The sequence below is a fragment of the Mus caroli genome, chromosome 7 (genome assembly GCF_900094665.2).
Source record: "Mus caroli chromosome 7, CAROLI_EIJ_v1.1, whole genome shotgun sequence".
In the NCBI taxonomy this organism is placed as follows: Eukaryota; Metazoa; Chordata; class Mammalia; order Rodentia; family Muridae; genus Mus; species Mus caroli.
This window is the reverse complement of record NC_034576.1, coordinates 34,696,377-34,713,133: the sequence shown is the minus strand read 5'-3', so window position 1 is coordinate 34,713,133 and position 16,757 is coordinate 34,696,377. Positions and strand designations below refer to the sequence as shown.

General features: G+C 41.8%; 1 protein-coding gene across 4 annotated transcripts in view; it reads left to right on the top strand.

Moving 5' to 3' along the window:
- The window catches only part of Tdrd12 (tudor domain containing 12), an 84,402-nt gene that overhangs the window by 18,239 nt on the left and 49,406 nt on the right, over nucleotides 1-16,757 (top strand). For all 4 annotated transcript variants that reach the window (XM_021169021.2, XM_021169022.2, XM_021169020.2 and 1 more), the window contains exons 5-7: nucleotides 9,177-9,232; nucleotides 9,831-9,916; nucleotides 12,180-12,369. In XM_021169021.2, the coding sequence (XP_021024680.1) occupies nucleotides 9,177-9,232; nucleotides 9,831-9,916; nucleotides 12,180-12,369 (332 nt within the window). The remainder of the gene's footprint in view (nucleotides 1-9,176; nucleotides 9,233-9,830; nucleotides 9,917-12,179; nucleotides 12,370-16,757) is intronic.

The following is a 16,757-nucleotide window of genomic DNA, read 5'->3' as shown; positions in this document are numbered from 1 at the left end:
GACTAAGGGGATAGGGTTTGATGTCTTGGTTATCTTAGAAATAAAAGACAATACCTGTTGACACAGAATCCTTGCTGTATTTAAATTCTTCCTGATGAGCAGCATGGAACATGAGATGAGAAAGCAATGAAATGTGCTGAAAGAACGAGGTTGACGCCAGGACCTTTGAGATAAGAATAATACGGATTTCTTTTTGTTTCTTGTTTTTTTTTTTTCTTCAAAGAAATTGACATTAATTTTATGCAGCATCTTAATGTAGCCCTTTGGTTGTTTCTAAAATCAATAAAATAGTTCACATGTACAGATTTTGTGTGTGGGGGCTCTCCAGTTCCCTCTCTGCTGCTTTTTATTTTGAGTGGTTTTGATACCCTTTAGGTTCATTTGCTAGCAAGGAGAGCTATGAGAAGCTGCTTTACTTCTGAATTTTTCTAAAGTTAAAAACAGGGAAGTCAGGGTGTGATAAAGAAAATAACATAATAAAACCAGATGTGGTGGTGTATTCCTGAAATCTACATACTCCAGAGCTCAAGGCAAGATGACAGCTTGTTGCCTCGGTGATAGTGAGATCTGGTCTCAAAAGCAAGCAGAGACAGTACAGAACATAAGATGGTTCACTATAAGTTTTGATAATTGTAAGATTAAAATTGAGTAAATATTTTCAATTTTTATCATTTTTTTCTTGTGGGAAATTTATAATGAGATCTTGTGACCAAATCTTTTCCCAAGTGTTCTGGCAATGTAACCAAATTGCTTTGAAAATAACTGAGCCTCAATATTATTTCCCCCCTTTTAAAAAATAGATTTTTTCCTTACATAATATATATTCTGATTACGGTTTCTCAGTTCCTCCCTTCCAGATCCACCCCTTTTCTGTCTCACATTAGAAAGCAGGCTTCTAAAAGATAATATAAAATATAGATATAACAAAAACTATCACATTGGAGTTAGACAAGACAAACCAACAGGAAAAAAAAAGCCCAAGAGAATGCACAAGAAACAGACCCACTTGTTCCCACATCCCGGGATCCCATTAAAAACCTTAAACTACAAGCCATAACATATACACAAAGGGCCTGGTGCAGACCTAGGCATGCCCTGTGCACACTGCCTTCATCTCTGAGTTCATATGGGCTTTGCTCATGTTGATATCGAGGGTTGTTGTCTTGGTGTCCTCCATTCTCTCTGGCCCTCACATGTTCTACTACCTCTTCCTTGGTGTCCCCTGATCTTTCAGGGGAGTGATTAGATAGTCATTCACTTAAGGTTGAGTGTTCTAAGGCCTCTCACACTCTGCATATGTCTGGCTGTGGTTTCTGTATTTATTCCCATAAGCTATAAGAAGAAGCATCTCTGATGATGGCTGAGCAGAGCACTGATCTATGAGTATAGCAAATGTCACTTTATTACTGCCTTGAAAAAGATAACTTGGGAGGCAGAGCCAGGAGATCTCTTGAGTTATAGGACAGCCAGGGTTACCCAGAGGAAACCTGTCTCCAAAAAAAGATTACAAAAGAACACTAGGATTTGACTTTACCTTAGGGTTCCTGGACTGTCTTGTCTTAGGTTTTTGGTAACCCAATGTGAGGTATTCATTCATGTCATGGAGTGGACCTTAAGTCAAATCAGATATTAGTTGGTTACTCCCACAAGCTTTGTACCACCATTACACTAACTTATCTTGCAGACAGGACACCATTGTAGATTAAAGCACTTGTGGCTAGTGTCAGTATTCTTAGCTAGGCAGAACAAGCTAAGAAGGAGAGACACTCAAGAATGAAATAAGTCTTCGTAAGCAACAGGGAGAGAAGAACCTCTTTGGGCTGATCCCCCAGTAGCTTTGCAGAAATGTATTTATTGATTATTACCCAAAAGTTAATTTTACAGAAGTCAAGTTGTTCATTACCAGAGCATCTGCGCTGATCTATGTGCTGCCTGAAGGAATACATGAACCACACACTTGTCAGTCCCTATTATGCACTGTTTGCAGTGCTCAGTAATCCAGGAATGTCATGTGACTGAAGTACTGTGAAGGCAATAAAGCTACTTCAGAAATACAGCCCCCACAAATCTCAAAACCCAGTCACTGATCAGATCCAAAAGATTTCCTCAGGGCTTAGGCCCACCTAAAACAATCCCAGCATTCCGGTGTTCATGGCAGATACAACAGCTTTCCTAATTTTCCCACCACAGGCTGGGTTTGTATTTACATTTCACCTTTTGGTAGTGTAGAGTACCTTCCTGCACCAAAGATGCTAGAACATAGGGCACCAGCTTGACTTCTTTATGTTCAGTGAGTTGCATAGGTGTTGTCTTCATGAATGGAGCCTTCTGTCAGCCACAGCCTGAGTTGTCTGGGGATTTTCATGAGCCCCATTTGGCCAACAACTTAATTTGATGTAACTCAGTCCTGGTACAGGAATCTTGTTTTGTGACAAGATAGTTGGGATCTCCCATGTCTCCCCCATTACTTGAGGATTTCATTTAGATTGCCTTCATATATTTGAGGAAGTTTCAACTGTATTATGTTTCCATACTCCTACTCGTGACCCTTAATTTTAATTGTTTCTCCCCAATATTCCCTCTATTGTTCCCTCTCCTCCTCCACTTGGTCCTCCCATTCAAACTCCTGCATCCATCCATAACTCTATTCTGTTTCCCCTTCCTAATGAGATCTGTTTGTCCCTAACTATACCTAACCTCTATGATTCTACATACTGTAGCTTGTTTATCACTGACTTAACAGCTGTTATTTTCATATACATAAATATATACCATTTCTTGTCTTTCTGAGTCTGAGACAACCCCACTAAGGATGATTTTTTTTTCTAGTTTTATCCGTTTACCTGAGAATTTCATGTCTTTTTAAAATAGTTGACTGAGATTCCATTGTGTTAACATACCATAGTTTTGGTTTTTTTTTTTTACCCATTCCCCTGTTGAGGGAAATGTAGATTGTCTCCAGTTTCTGGTTACTATGCATAGAGCAGCTATGAGCATGGATGAGGAGGTGTCTCTGGTAAGGGGAAACATCTTTTGGATGCATGTCCAGCAGTGGTACAGCTGGATGTTGGGGTATATTAGTTCTGAGGTAGCTCATGAGGAACCACCACACTGATTTCCATAGCAGATGTACAAGTTTGCACTCCCACTAGCAATGGGTGAGTGTGCCCCTTGCTCCACATCCTCACCAGCATGAGCTGTCACTTGTTTATTGATCTTAGCCATTCTGAGGAGTATAATATGGAATCTCAAAGTAGTTTTGATTGGTATTTTCCTGATGGCTAAGGATATTGAACATTTTCTTTAAGTGCTTCTCGACCATTTTTGAGTTTCCTCTTTTGAGAATTGTCTTTTTAGATCTAGAGCCTATATTTTAATTGAGTTACTTTTTTCTTGTTATTTGTTATGGAGTTGTGGTGGTTTGAATGAGGTTGTCCCTCAAAGACTAATAGATTTGAGTACTTGGTCACCAGAGAGTGGCACTATATGAAAGGTTTAGGAGGTATGGCCATTGCGGAGGAAATGAATCACTGAAGGTGGTCGCCTTTGAGGCCTGTATGTTCCTGCTGCCTATGGATCAAGATGCAGAACTCTCAGCTACTACTCCAGCACTATGTTGCCCCTGTGCCACCATGCTTCCTGTCGTGATAATGGACTAAACCTCTGAAACTGTAAGCCAGCCCCAGTTAAATGCTTTAAAAAAAAAAAAAAAAAAAAAAAAAAAAGAGCTGCTGTTTTTATTACTAAAGCATCAAGCTTTAAACATTTTTTTTTTTATCCATTGAGCACAGGACTTAGCTTCATTATACTTCCTGTTGCTCCCTTTCTCCTCAAACCATAAATTTTGTCTGTCTCTTGCTAAGCTTGCCCTTTTCATTATAGATCTGCATAAGATTGGCCACTAGAACTGGAGAGATGGCTCAACAGTGAAGAGCACTAGCTGTTCTTCCAGAGGTCCTGAGTTCAATTCTCAGCAACCACATGGTTGCTCACAACCATCTGTAATGGGATCCTGTGCTGCCTTCTGGTGTGTCTGAAGACAACAGTAGTGTATTCATGCATTAAATAAATGAGTCTTTAAAAAGAAAAAATATTGGCCACTAATATCCACATGATACAGTTAATTCTAAACTGTTTTGAAATCTCCTCTGCCAATACCATTAATCCAGAATTCTTCAATTTAGCCTCAGGCCAACTTTTCAGACAAAGGCAAAAAGGAGCCACATTCTTGTTTTTTTTTTGTTGTTGTTTGTTTGTTTTTTTTGGGGGGGGGTTGGTTTTTCGAGACAGGGTTTCTCTGTGTAGCCTGGCTGTCTTGGAACTTACTCTGTAGACCAGGCTGGCCTTGAACTCAGAAATCCGCCTGCCTCTGCCTCCCGAGTGCTGGGATTAAAGGTGTGTGCCACCATGCCTGGCTAGGAGCCACGTTCTTCATCAAACTATCACAGAATGACCACATATTAATATCATCCCTACTGAACTTCTTGAGCTGGGCTCCCATAGTTCAAATCACTCTTTGTCTTCCATATTCCTACTAGGATAGACCATTAAGCCACACTTGAAATGTCCAAACCACTTTTCTAATCCAAAGTCTCAAAAGTGTTCTATATTCCTACACACAAAAGCATGGTCACGTCTACCACAGTGTTACCCAAATTCTGGTACTTCTATTTTCATGTTCTGGTCTTGAACTGTTTTTTTGTTTCCTTTTACTGTTTGTGAAATCAGTAGACTTCTTTAAGAATTTGTTCATTTCCTCTTTACAGACCTATATCTTATTCATAAAGGCTATTTAAGGGGTTTTTCTTGTGCTTCAGCTATTTTGGAATACTCATGGACTGTTGTGGAAGGTTTTCTTGGCTGAAGTGGAGACATATTGTCCTGGCTGTCTAAGCATCTAGGAGTAGAAAGATTGTAATTCTAGGTGCTGATATTTGATCTTGTCTTTGTTGGGTGGTATTTTGTTCCTTGGTTTCTGTTGCCCTCTCTCATTCTTTTGAGAGACTGGTAGCTTTATGTGGTCAGGTAGGCAATTCTTCTGAGTTCCTGATCGGTGTAGCCGTTGGGACTTCCAAGAATATAAATGTGTTTCTGTGTAGTGAGAGTTGAGAATCGGGCTGAGGGGGTCCACAAGAAGGAGGAAAGCAGGGTGTTCCACCAGAATCTGCTTAGTCCCCCAGGGTGGGGCAGAGAATGAAGAGAGGCCACAGCAGAAGGTCTGTTATAGAGCTAAGGGTGAGAATGAGGATTGAACTTGAAAGAATGGAGGGAGAGGTGAAGAGCTACAGTTAGGCTGTGTAAAGTCCCTGGTCAGAGTGGCCTATGGGTTCCCATGGTGTGCCTGCTGGGATAAAGCATTGAGTTGGGGCTAGGATGGGAGGGGAAGGGGAAGGTCTGTGTGGTTGACTAGATTTGGGAGCAGGGTAAGAGGCTGTAGCATGTGTTCTGCTGCAGAGCTTTGGATGAGACTGGGGGCTTGGATTTGTAGGAGCAGGGAGAGGTGAAAGTCTATACTTAGCTACCTGCTTCCCTGGCTGGAGTGGTGTGCGGATTCCCAGTAAAAACAGCTTGTTAACTAAATGAACCTTAAGAAATGCCTTAAACAAGTGTATGGGGTTCATTTGAAATCTCTTCCCCTTCAGCAGGGCTAAGCAGTTGCGTATGTCTGTGCTCTCTGCAGGAACAGCAGAATCCCCAGGGCAGCCTCATCCTGAAGGCTGCAGTGAGTGAATTTCTTTTAGGAAGACCTGAGTTCTGTGCTTGTTCCCGAGGCAGGGAATCCCTGGAATAAGCTGGGTAGCCAGACTAGCTAGATAGGTGAGCTCTGGCTTGAAAGACTCTGATTCAGTAAATAAAGTGGAACACGCTAAAGGAAGACAAGTGATGTCAATTGTGGCTTCCACCCACACTCCTGCCTACATGTATTTGCACCCACACTCACAAACAAATACACATATGCGTACACAACATATACACACATCCTCTGTAGCTGTAGAGATGTATATGCATGTACCCCTCCCTCTCCTTACTTCTTGCTCTCAGCATCTGACCATTGTACCATGGTTTATACTGGGCAACTCCCTGCACTGGTAGTGCTGTTAGATATGGTCATCACTTCTGTCTGGGATAGATATTAGTGGGGGAATTAGCTTTTGTCTTCTGCCTCCTCTAGAGTTAGCAGGCAGTGTTGTTCTTTTCCTCCAATACTGTGGTATCATGAAAAGAAAAGCTTCAGGAAACAGCCCCATTTTGACTCTTCTAGCACGTCCTGGAAATGTTGCATTGCGGAAGCTACCTGTGTGGAAGCTCTTTGTGACAAGTCCATCCTCCATTGCTCAGCCTTCCTCAATACCCTCAGCAGTTTGTTTGAGGAGACACATTGCTTTTGTGGTTGGCACAGATAGGGTAGTTAGCTGGTTGTTAGTAACCTAGAGGCCAGTGTTTCCTGTGTAGCTGTCCTCCAGCCAGCCCACCACTTAGATATCTTGGCCCTTGGGGACTGGGAATGAAGCTCTGGGATGGTGGCCTGTCACTAACTGCTGGTTCTTCAGGTATGAGGTGGACACCAGCCTGCATATCACATCACCTCAGAAAAGCTGTTTCCTTATTCCTGTTGCCATTGAAGGATTCCAAGTTCAGGACTGCAGTGATTTTCAGGGAGAGCCTTCTGCATACTCCTGACCTTGTCCAGTGTTAGAGTCCCAGCACCAGCAGAGGGCTCCTCACTGGGTTTCACTCACCTTCACCACAACACTTCCCCCTTTTCATTTTAGGTAAATCATTTTCTTAATGTGCAGTGTAATTTTTTTATAGATTCTTGTCAAGTTTTCCTTCAGAAAGACTAGCAACTTGTCCCATCTTTGTTGTGTATACAGAGTGCTTCTTGAGGTCTGAAGAGATGGCTCAGCAATGAACAGCACCAAATCTTAGAGGAATTGGGGTTTATCTCCAGTGCTCAACATGGGTGGTCACAATCATCTATAACTCCTAGTTCCAGGGAATCCAATGCCTCTCTCTGACCTCCACAGGCACCAGGCAAATGCTAAATGGTGCACAGACATACATGCAAGCAAACTTCCACACACCTAATACAATATTTTTTAAAAAGTGCTTCTTTGGACCTGAGAATATGGGTCAGTCAGTAAAGTGCCTACCTTGCAAACAAATCTGAATTTGAATCCCCAGAACCCAAGTAAAAGGTTAAACATGATGTGTGAGCCAGTAACCTTAGCCTAGGGGAGGAGGAGTGGTGACAAGGTCCCTGAAATGTGTTGGCCAGCCAGCCTGGGAAAACTGATGATATAATCTCCCCAAAAAGGGGGGGGGGGGGCAAATTGATGAAAGACATCTGACATTGACCTGACCTTCCACACATACCATAGGCATGTGTGTATACATTGCACACCTATACCATATACAAATATAAACCACCTAAAAGATTCTCTTAAAAGTGATCAGTTTTCCACACAATGTTGAATGTTAGCAGTGGTGTTAGGTCTCTCTTCTCATGTTCTCTTGAACTTATTCCCCCCCACACACACACATCCAGAGAGAAGACAGACACACACCCATTCATACTATATTGAGTTTTCTCTTAAGTTTGCTGCCTGATAAGAATTTATTTTTTTTCTAAAAAAGTTACTAGGTTATTTTTTTCATGTATAGTATGACTTGAAGTCATTATTTTGCTGTTTTTAGAAATCCTTTACAATTCCCTGAAAGTAATGTGCTTAATCTCTCAGTAAGAATCAAATATATATATATTTTAAAATACCAATCATGTCTGGGCACTGACCGTGCGTGTCACTCATTTGATCTTTAAAGCAGTTGTTGAAGGGCAATGAATACAAACATTACAAACACAAGACTTATTGTGTTTACTATAGAAAACAATAGCAGGACTACTCTTTGGATAGTTAAAGGGGAGATTTTTATTGTTGCTAGGAGGGAAGAAATAGCCAGAGGCATTGGAGGAGTCAGAGCAGAGAAGGAAAGTAGTAGACTGCATGTGGCCGGGGCTGTGTACAAGAGAGGTGAGAATAGCAGGGATGGAGACGAGGGAGCACACAGGGAGAAGCAAGAGCAGAGCAGAGAAGGCTGCCAGGAGGACAGAGCAAGGGGGAGGAGAGGTGGGGGAGTGAAGGGAGGGAGGCAGTGAGGGGGGCTAGCAGGATGAACTTTGAAATAAGAAACAGAGAGGGACAGCAACCACATGGTGGCTCACAACCATCCGTAACAAGATCTGGCGCCCTCTTCTGGAGTGTCTGAAGACAGCTACAGTGTACTTACATATAATAAATAAATCTTTAAAAAAAAAAACAGGGAGGGAGCCTGCAGGCCAGCAGTTGGTAGGCAGCACATATAAGTAGCCTTAAGTCCCTTCTGCCAGAGGTAAGGGAAACGACCCCTTTTGGTAGAGGGAACAGGTTTCACAAGAAGTTCCTGAGGAATGCTGGCTTTTATCTAATCACCAGAAATCCTCCGATATTCTGGATTAGGCCCGTTTCTGATATTTGGACTACCTTTTGGAGTTCGGGGAATTAGAGTTTCCTCTGGACCCAACAGTAACAAGCTTTATTTTTGTCCCTTCTAACCTCTGCTCTGTCCTGTGTTTGCAGTGCCTACAACTCTTCCTCTGACAGTCTTTGTGAAGTGTAGACAGAACAAGCTGGTGGAGATGAAAAGGAGCTGGGGCCAAATTACTAACTAGTCCTGGCCTCCCGGACAGTGTAGCTGGTTTCCCATGGCTGACTCCAGAGCTGGCTAATCAGTGCTGCCGTTCTCTGTGGCAGCCAGTGATGGATGGTGTATCCTTAGGCTTTCTTTTCAAGGAACTTGTACTGTGTTTATGGGAAATAGATTTGTTGTAGATAACTGGGGACAGTGGTGATATGACAAAGGGTACCATATATAGGCATGGAGTGGGAGGCAGGGGTGAGGAGGGGACAGGCAGGTATCATCTCAGCAGGGCCTTTGTACCTGTCTGATCTGTGAAGGTGGCATTGTCAGATACATCTGGAGTCTGTACCCTGACACAGAGCTGTCATAGGTTCCTGTCTTTGTTGTATGCTTAGTGTTCAGTGTCAGAAACAGCCATTCTCCAGCAAACAAAGTAGCAATGATATAATTAGCCTATGGTTTTTACTTAATGAAGTTGTATCTGTTTGCTGTTCCAGACCTGCCACAAAATGGGACAGTGCAGCCATCCAGTACTTTCAGAGCATTGTAAGAGGTAAGGCCAGGGTTGATATCCATGGTTGCTTACTCTTCTGTTGCCATATGTCTTAGATCCACATGCATAACTGTTGGCCCTCCTTATAGGGCCCTTAAATTACTTGAAGCCCCTTTCATGCCAGGTGTCACATTGCCTATGCCCCTGTAATTTTGCAGACGGAATTTGATGTAATTGTCAGCTGAAATAAAGAACTGTCTGGTTGTTGTAGAGGACCTTCCTCACAGTAGCAAGCCCTGCTTCTCAGATTGTTTTTTAAGTGCTAAGGGGGTACAGAGTGAGTGTGTGTCTATTTTCTTGGTCAAGCAGTTGATGAAAAGCTTCTTTTACTGAGCAAGTAGACATTTGTTGTGTAATTATCATTGCTAACTTAAAGCATCTAAGATGTCTTTAACTGTGTTGGCAACTGTAAAATACTGCCTGTAGCCTCCTCCTACGTCTTGCCAGTATTCCTATGGCTGTGCCTACCTGCTGGGACTGCTCTGGAGTATGATGGGATGTGAAAGGCCTTCATGTTGTTGGGTGCCTAATGAAACCATACTTACTTTAAATAAACGTTAATGTCAGCTTACTTGTTTGTTCATTTATTGCCATTTAGCAACTACCCAAGTGGAAGCAAAACTATGTGCTGTGGAAGAAGATACTTTTGAGGTTTACCTTTATGCAACAATAAAAAATGAAAAAGTAAGCGGAAGACATGTGGGGGTGGCGGGTAGGGTGTCTGAGTTAGGGTTCATTTTATGTCTAAGTGTTGAAATACTTATGAAGCTCAAGAGTGTGCTGGTGGCATCTTTAGGGTTTAAGTGTAGGATCATGTGATCTGAAAATAGGGGTTTTCCTTTCTGTATCTTTTTTTTTTTTCTCTTATTACTGTAGCAGAGATTCTGGGTCTATATTGAACAAGAGTAGAAAGGGTAGACCTTTTTCTTTTCCTCTTTTGAGTTAAGGACTCATTTTGTAGCCCTGGATGGCTGGGAATTCGTAGAAATCTGCCTCTCCTGCCCAAGTGCTGGGATTGAAGACATGAGCCACCGCTCCCAGCCTTATTATCTTATTCTTAACACTTTGTCGTACCTGTGAGAAGCAGACTCCTTATTAGGTACAGTTTGGTTAATGTATTAATGCCAGTACTTACAAAGTACTACCTGTATTCTGTGGGAAAGAAACTGGGTAGTACAGCAAAGATACAGTGCTAGAAAGCTGCTCTGATAATCCATCTGTCTGTCTGTCTCTCCCTCCCTTACCCCCCCCCCACCTTTGTATTCGGGTTCCCTATATCCTGACTGAGCTCATTTTTGGCAGTCTCATACAACGTTGTTTTCAAAATATATTTTTTCTTCTTATTTTTAAGTAGTAGGCCCCTCTTATAGTATGTTTTGTATCTGATAACTTACTCTTACTTTAAGTAACGAAGTATAGGTAACGGGGAGGTTCATTCATAGCAGAGAGAAAATGTATTTTGGATACACTTGGTCACAATTGCTCAGAAAAGATGTAAATCTTTTCCATTACAAAGGAGGTACAAGGATCCTCTCTTTATTCAGCCTGGCTTCTTTCACTCGGGTGAAGAATGTCATCACACATTCACGTTGCTGCATCTGTCAGTGCTCTGACCCTTATGACGAACTCTTCCTGTATGCGCCTGTATATTATGTAGTGTCTTATGGATTTTTGGCTTTGTCCAGTTAACACTCATGTAATTGTTTCCCTCTGGATGTACATGTTCCTTCTTAGGTAAACACCTAGGAGTCTAACTTCTGGGAAGAGGTGCTGAGATTTGGAAGCTGCCAAAATAATACCACTTTATGTCTTTATCATCAGTGTGGGAGATTTCACCTCTTCCATGTGTCCTCCCATGCTTGTGTTGGTCACTCTGGCATCTTATTGTGGATGGAATATACATTTCCCAAACAGCAGAGACACGTTCATGTGCTTATTTGTAATCCATGCTTTGATAGAGTATTCACGCTTTGCATGATTAGATTGTTTTTATTTTATACTGAGAGTTCTTCCTTTACAATTGTTATGAATGTGTATGTGAGTATACATGTATGTACATGGTCTTGTGTGTATAGATGCATGTGGAGGCTACTGCACAACCTTGGCTTCTTCAGGAATATTGTTCACCTCCTTTGAGACAAGGTTTCTCAGTGGCTTGAGACTCACCAATTAGGCTGGACTAGATGGGCAGCAAACTCTAGGGACCATCACCCTCTCTAGATCTGGGATTACTATCATATTCCACCATGCCTGCAGCTTTTTTATTTGAGAATCAAACTCAGGTTCTTATATTCACAAACAAGCCCTTTATCATATTTCCCCATCCTCCAAATGCTTTACTTTGGCTGTATCTCTGTCCAGTGACTTCATCCTATAGTAGTTTTGCCCCATCTCTTCATACTAAGATTTCAGTCACTGCTGTCATACCTGGCTTGAAGCATTAAGGTTTTGTTTTGTGTTGGTTTGGTTTGATTTTGGTTTTTGATTTATAGAGACTGTTTCTTTGTATAGCCCTGGTTGATCTGAACTAGTTTTGTAGACCAGCCTGGCCTTGAACTCAGAGATCTACCTGCCTCTGCTGGGATCAATGGCAACCGCCACCTTGACTCCCAGACTGGCAAAGAATTATAGAATCTAGTTTTTCCAGTTTCCCCTTTTGTTGTTAGTGGCTTCTCACTGGATCTGTGCCTTGCCAGAGTGTGTGAGCAGCCTCTTCCTCCAAGGTACGCCTTGTATTTTATGAAGCTCATTGCTATTTTCTGGTGAGGGGCTCATGAGAATCTTGGTTTCCTGCTAACATAGCAGGAACCAAGGGGTGCTTCTGTCAAACTACACTCCATAAAATAATCTCTCAGGAATTTGGGGCTGAGTTTGTACATTGTACATGCCTTGTACATTGACTGCACCCATCTGAATGGTAATTCATAAAATGTTTAAAATTTTACAGGTTTGTGTTAATGATGACCTAGTTGCAAAGAATTTTGCTTATTATGTGTCACCAATGGGGAATAAAAACCTCAATAATTTGGAGAAACCCAGGCAGCGTCTCAATTCGGTGCCCTGCTCCAGTAAGCTCAGCCCATCACTTACTCTGTGGCCAATGCTTCTACAAGGAAAAGACTATCACAGAGTGGAAAGTGAGTATTCCGTGTTCCCCCATCCTTAGCATACTGGGTTCTGTCTAAGCTCTTTCCTGCTTGAAACAGAGACTTAGACTCTGTGTTTAATGATCATAGTTTACTTCTTAGGAAATTCTGATCTTCCTGTTAACACTGGGCTACACATTCAGAAGTTCAGATAGTACATGGTTTAAAGATTTTTAACAAAATTAGGTTTTATATAGTTTTCAGACACCTAGAGATCTTTTTATTACAATTGATGCTTAGTATGGACCATAGATACAATTTCAAATGTTTTCCTCGGCTTTCAAACTTCAGTTCTTCAGGTGCCATCCTTTGCTAGGTCTCCTCCAGCGCTATAGCCTAAACAAGAGCAGAAGAAGTACGTAATGACTGATTTCTGCTTTATTATTAGTTTTGAAATACAGTACGTTCTTTCAGACTCACAGGGTTTAGATTTTCTGGCACAGTCTCTCCAGCATACACGGTGTAAGGACGTTGTCAGTGACCTAGGACCACAAGCTGCAGTGCAGGGTGAGTCCTGCCAGTTGTTTCCAGCACAAAGTCATATTCAGAGCATGCACTGCAGATTGAGCCCAGGACCTCACACAAGCCCTGCCACCAAGCTTTATTAACCCTTACTCCATTTTTGTCTGTTTAAAAGGTAGGTGCTTGGTTCTCTTTTGTTGGTTTTCAGTGGTCTTTGTCTACTTTAGACAATAGTCCTTTTTCAGATGTCCTGTTTGCAGTTATTTCCTTCTAGTGTATGGCTTGTTTTCCATTCTTTTTTTTTTTTTAAAGATTTATTTATTTATTATATGTAAGTACACTGTAGCTGACTTCAGACACACCAGAAGAGGACGCCAGATCTCATTTCGGGTGGTTGTGAGCCACCATGTGGTTGCTGGGATTTGAACTCTGGACCTTCGGAAGAGCAGTCGGGTGCTCTTACCCACTGAGCCATCTCACCAGCCCTTGTTTTCCATTCTTTTAGTGACATCCTGTCTACAGTGCTTGATTTGATTTGTCATCGTTTTTAAGGGATTTTGCATATGATTTTCATAAGACATGATGGTCCTTCATTGTCTTGAAATGCCATTTTCTAGTTTAGGCATAAGGATAGTGAGGGTCTTGTAGGATGAGCTAGGAAATGTTTCCTTTGCTTCTGACTTCTGAAGGAGACTGAGTGTTGGTATTGTGTCTTCCTTAAATGTTCGGTAGACCCATCTCGATTTAGTACCTTTGGTATGTTATTAATTATTAGTTCAATTTCTTCAAGATACATCTATCCTTGTTGCCTAGTTTTGTTTTGTTTGGGAATTTTACAGAAGTATAATTTAAAAAAAATTGTTTTAGAGCTGGGTGTGGTGGCGCACACCTTTAATCCCAGCACTTGGGAGGCAGAGGCAGGTGGATTTCTGAGTTCGAGGCCAGCCTGGTCTACAGAGTTCCAGGACAGCCAGAGCTACACAGAGAAACACTGTCTCAGAAAAACAAACAAACAAAAATTGTTTTATCTAGAACAGTGGTTTTCAACCTGTGGGTCCTGTGATAGGTGTCAGATTTATAACAGTAGCTAAATTACAGATATGAAGTAGCAACAATATCATTGTATGGCTGGGTGTTACTGCAACACAAGGAACTATATTAAAGGGTCACAGCATTAGGAAGGTTGGGAACCACTGATGTAGATGATCAAATTGTGAGCATAGAGTTGCCCATTGCACTATCTTTAAATATCTTGACATGCTTATAAACATGTAGGGAATATCTGTTATCAGCCTTTCAGTATCTGCGGGTCAGTAATCACATCCCTTCTTCCCTTCCTCTTCCTTCTTTCTCTTCATCTCCCTTTTTCCACCTGCTAAGCTAGAGCCTTAGCAATTTTGTTGCTTGTGCTGTGGGCTAAATTCTGTGTCCTCAGAATGTATAAGCTGCAGTCCTGCCCCGCAGTGAGGCTGTGTCTGCACACAGGTGTTTATGAGCAGAATTACTCAGTGATGCCGTAAGCGTGGACCTGCTCTGATTAGATACAGAGCCCTCAGCAGAGGAGAAGCAGAGGGCTTTCTCCTCAGCACTTAATGAGAAGGTAGCTCTCTGCACACCAGGAAGATAGCACTCTAGGACCCACATTGGCCAACACTTTGATCTTGGATTTGCAGCATCCGGAACTATAGGAAAATTAATTTATTTTCTTTTTTGATTAATAATTTATTATTTTTAATTTTATGTGCATTAGTGTTTTACCTGCATGTATGTGTGTGTGAGGGTGTTGAATCCCAGGGAACTGGAGGTACAGACAGGTGCAAACTGCCATGTGGATACTAGGAATTGAACCCAGGACCTCTGGAAGAGCAGCCAGTACTCTTAACTGCTGAGCCATCTCTCCAGCCCAGAAAATTAATTTCTGTTTTTTAAGAAAACTGACTCAGACTGATATATTTTGCAGTTATTTCATAGTTCTTCCATGTTTCTCTGTAAACAGTTTTTTTTCTTCTGTTTGCTTTGCCACTGGAATTTTCTATCCCAGTCTATGGATTAGGAATATAGATCCTGTCTATGAGCCCCCCTCCCCTATTTTTGTTTGTTTGGTTGGTTTTGGTTTTTTGAGGGGCTGTTGTTGTTGTTATTTTGAGACAGGGTTATTCTGTGTAGCCTTGGCTTTCCTAGAACTCACTATTGTATTATAAACTTGTAATGTTTCTTCTATATGTTATACCATAAGCTAAACATAAGCACTCCTCTATTCAAGGAAACCTAATTATTAATCCTTTAAATATCTTACTAGGAGATCAAATAATGTAGATATCTTCAGCACAGAACAGATGCAGGTATAGATCATTTGTGATCTTTTCCACTAAATCTGTGAAACCTAAATTTAAAAAGGCATGTAAAGCTCACTCAGGATGACATCCTCCAGATGCATCCATTTGCCTAGGAATTTCATGAAGTCATTGTTTTTAATAGCTGAGTAGTACTCCATTGTGTAAATGTACCACATTTTCTGTATCCAGTCCTCTGTTGAGGGACATCTGGGTTCTTTCCAGCTTCTGGCTATTACAAATAAGGCTGCTATGAACATAGTGGAGCATGTGTCCTTATTACAAGTTGGAACCTCTTCTGGGTAGATGACCAGGAGAGGAACTGTTGGATCATCTGGTAGTACTATGTCCAGTTTTCTGATGAACCACCAGACTGATTTCCAGAGTGGTTGTACAAGCTTGCAATTCCACCAGCAATGGAGGAGTGTCCCTCTTTCTCCACATCCTCGCCAGCATCTGCTGTCACCTTACCCATTCTGACTGGTGTGAGGTGGAATCTCAGGATATCATCCTGAGTGAGGTAACCCAATCACAAAAGAACACTCATGATTTGCACTCACTGGTAAGTGGCTATTAGCCCAGAAACTTAGACTTCCCAAGAAACAATTTGCAAAACACATGAAACTCAAGAAGAAGGAAGACCAAAGTGTGGATACTTTGCTACTTCTTAGAATGTAGCTGGCCTCCAACTCATAGAGATACCTCTGCCTCTGAGTGCTGGGATTAAAGGCATAAGCCACCATGCCAGGGTAGACCCTGTCCCTTGGGGAGAGTCAGTTACATTGCATAAGAATTAAGTTTGTGGAAAGAAAGAAAAGAAGAGTCTAGATACCCTCAACAGGTAGAATAGCATTAATTAACCAGAGACGTGGTCTCTGAGATCTGGCATAGGACCCAGCAACACAGTAACCATGCAGATTATATGCTTCAAGGTGGGGTTGCTGTAGCTGAGGATAGGGAGGAGGGAAGGGGTTTTGTTAGGGAAAGAATGGGAAGTTAGTTGTTTGCCTTAAAGAGCTGTGTTTGAAACTGCAGGGTCCAGTTGTCTCTGCAACTAGCTGGCTGCTTTACTTCTGCAGTCTCCAGGAGTTCTGGGACAGGGGCAGTGCTTTTCTTTGGCAATTCCCAAATATCTTGCTTCTTGGAAATTTGATCTCAGTTTAGGGCTTTGGCTTTTCTTTGGTGCGGCGGGGGGGGGGGGGGGTGTCCTGTATATTGTAGGAAGAGCTTGTGTTGGAGACATAATGTGGGCCTCCTTTGGAAAGTGTAGTCTGCCAAGTTGAGCAAATTATTTTTATTCTTAATAGGTTGAACTATCTACAACAATTTTTAAAAATGATTGGAATAAGATCTTTTAAAATTTCATTCATTTAGCATGCACATGTATATGTGAGTGGGCAGATATAGACCACGGAATGCTTGTGGAGGTCAGAGATCGGCTTAAAACAGTTCTCTCTTCCTGCATGTAGGACCAGGGCTCAATCTCAGGTCATCAGACTTGGCAGCAAGTGCCTTTACCTGATGAGCCATTTTGTCAGTCCCAAAGCAAGATTTTTTTTTTTTTTTTTTTTTTTTTTTTTTTTT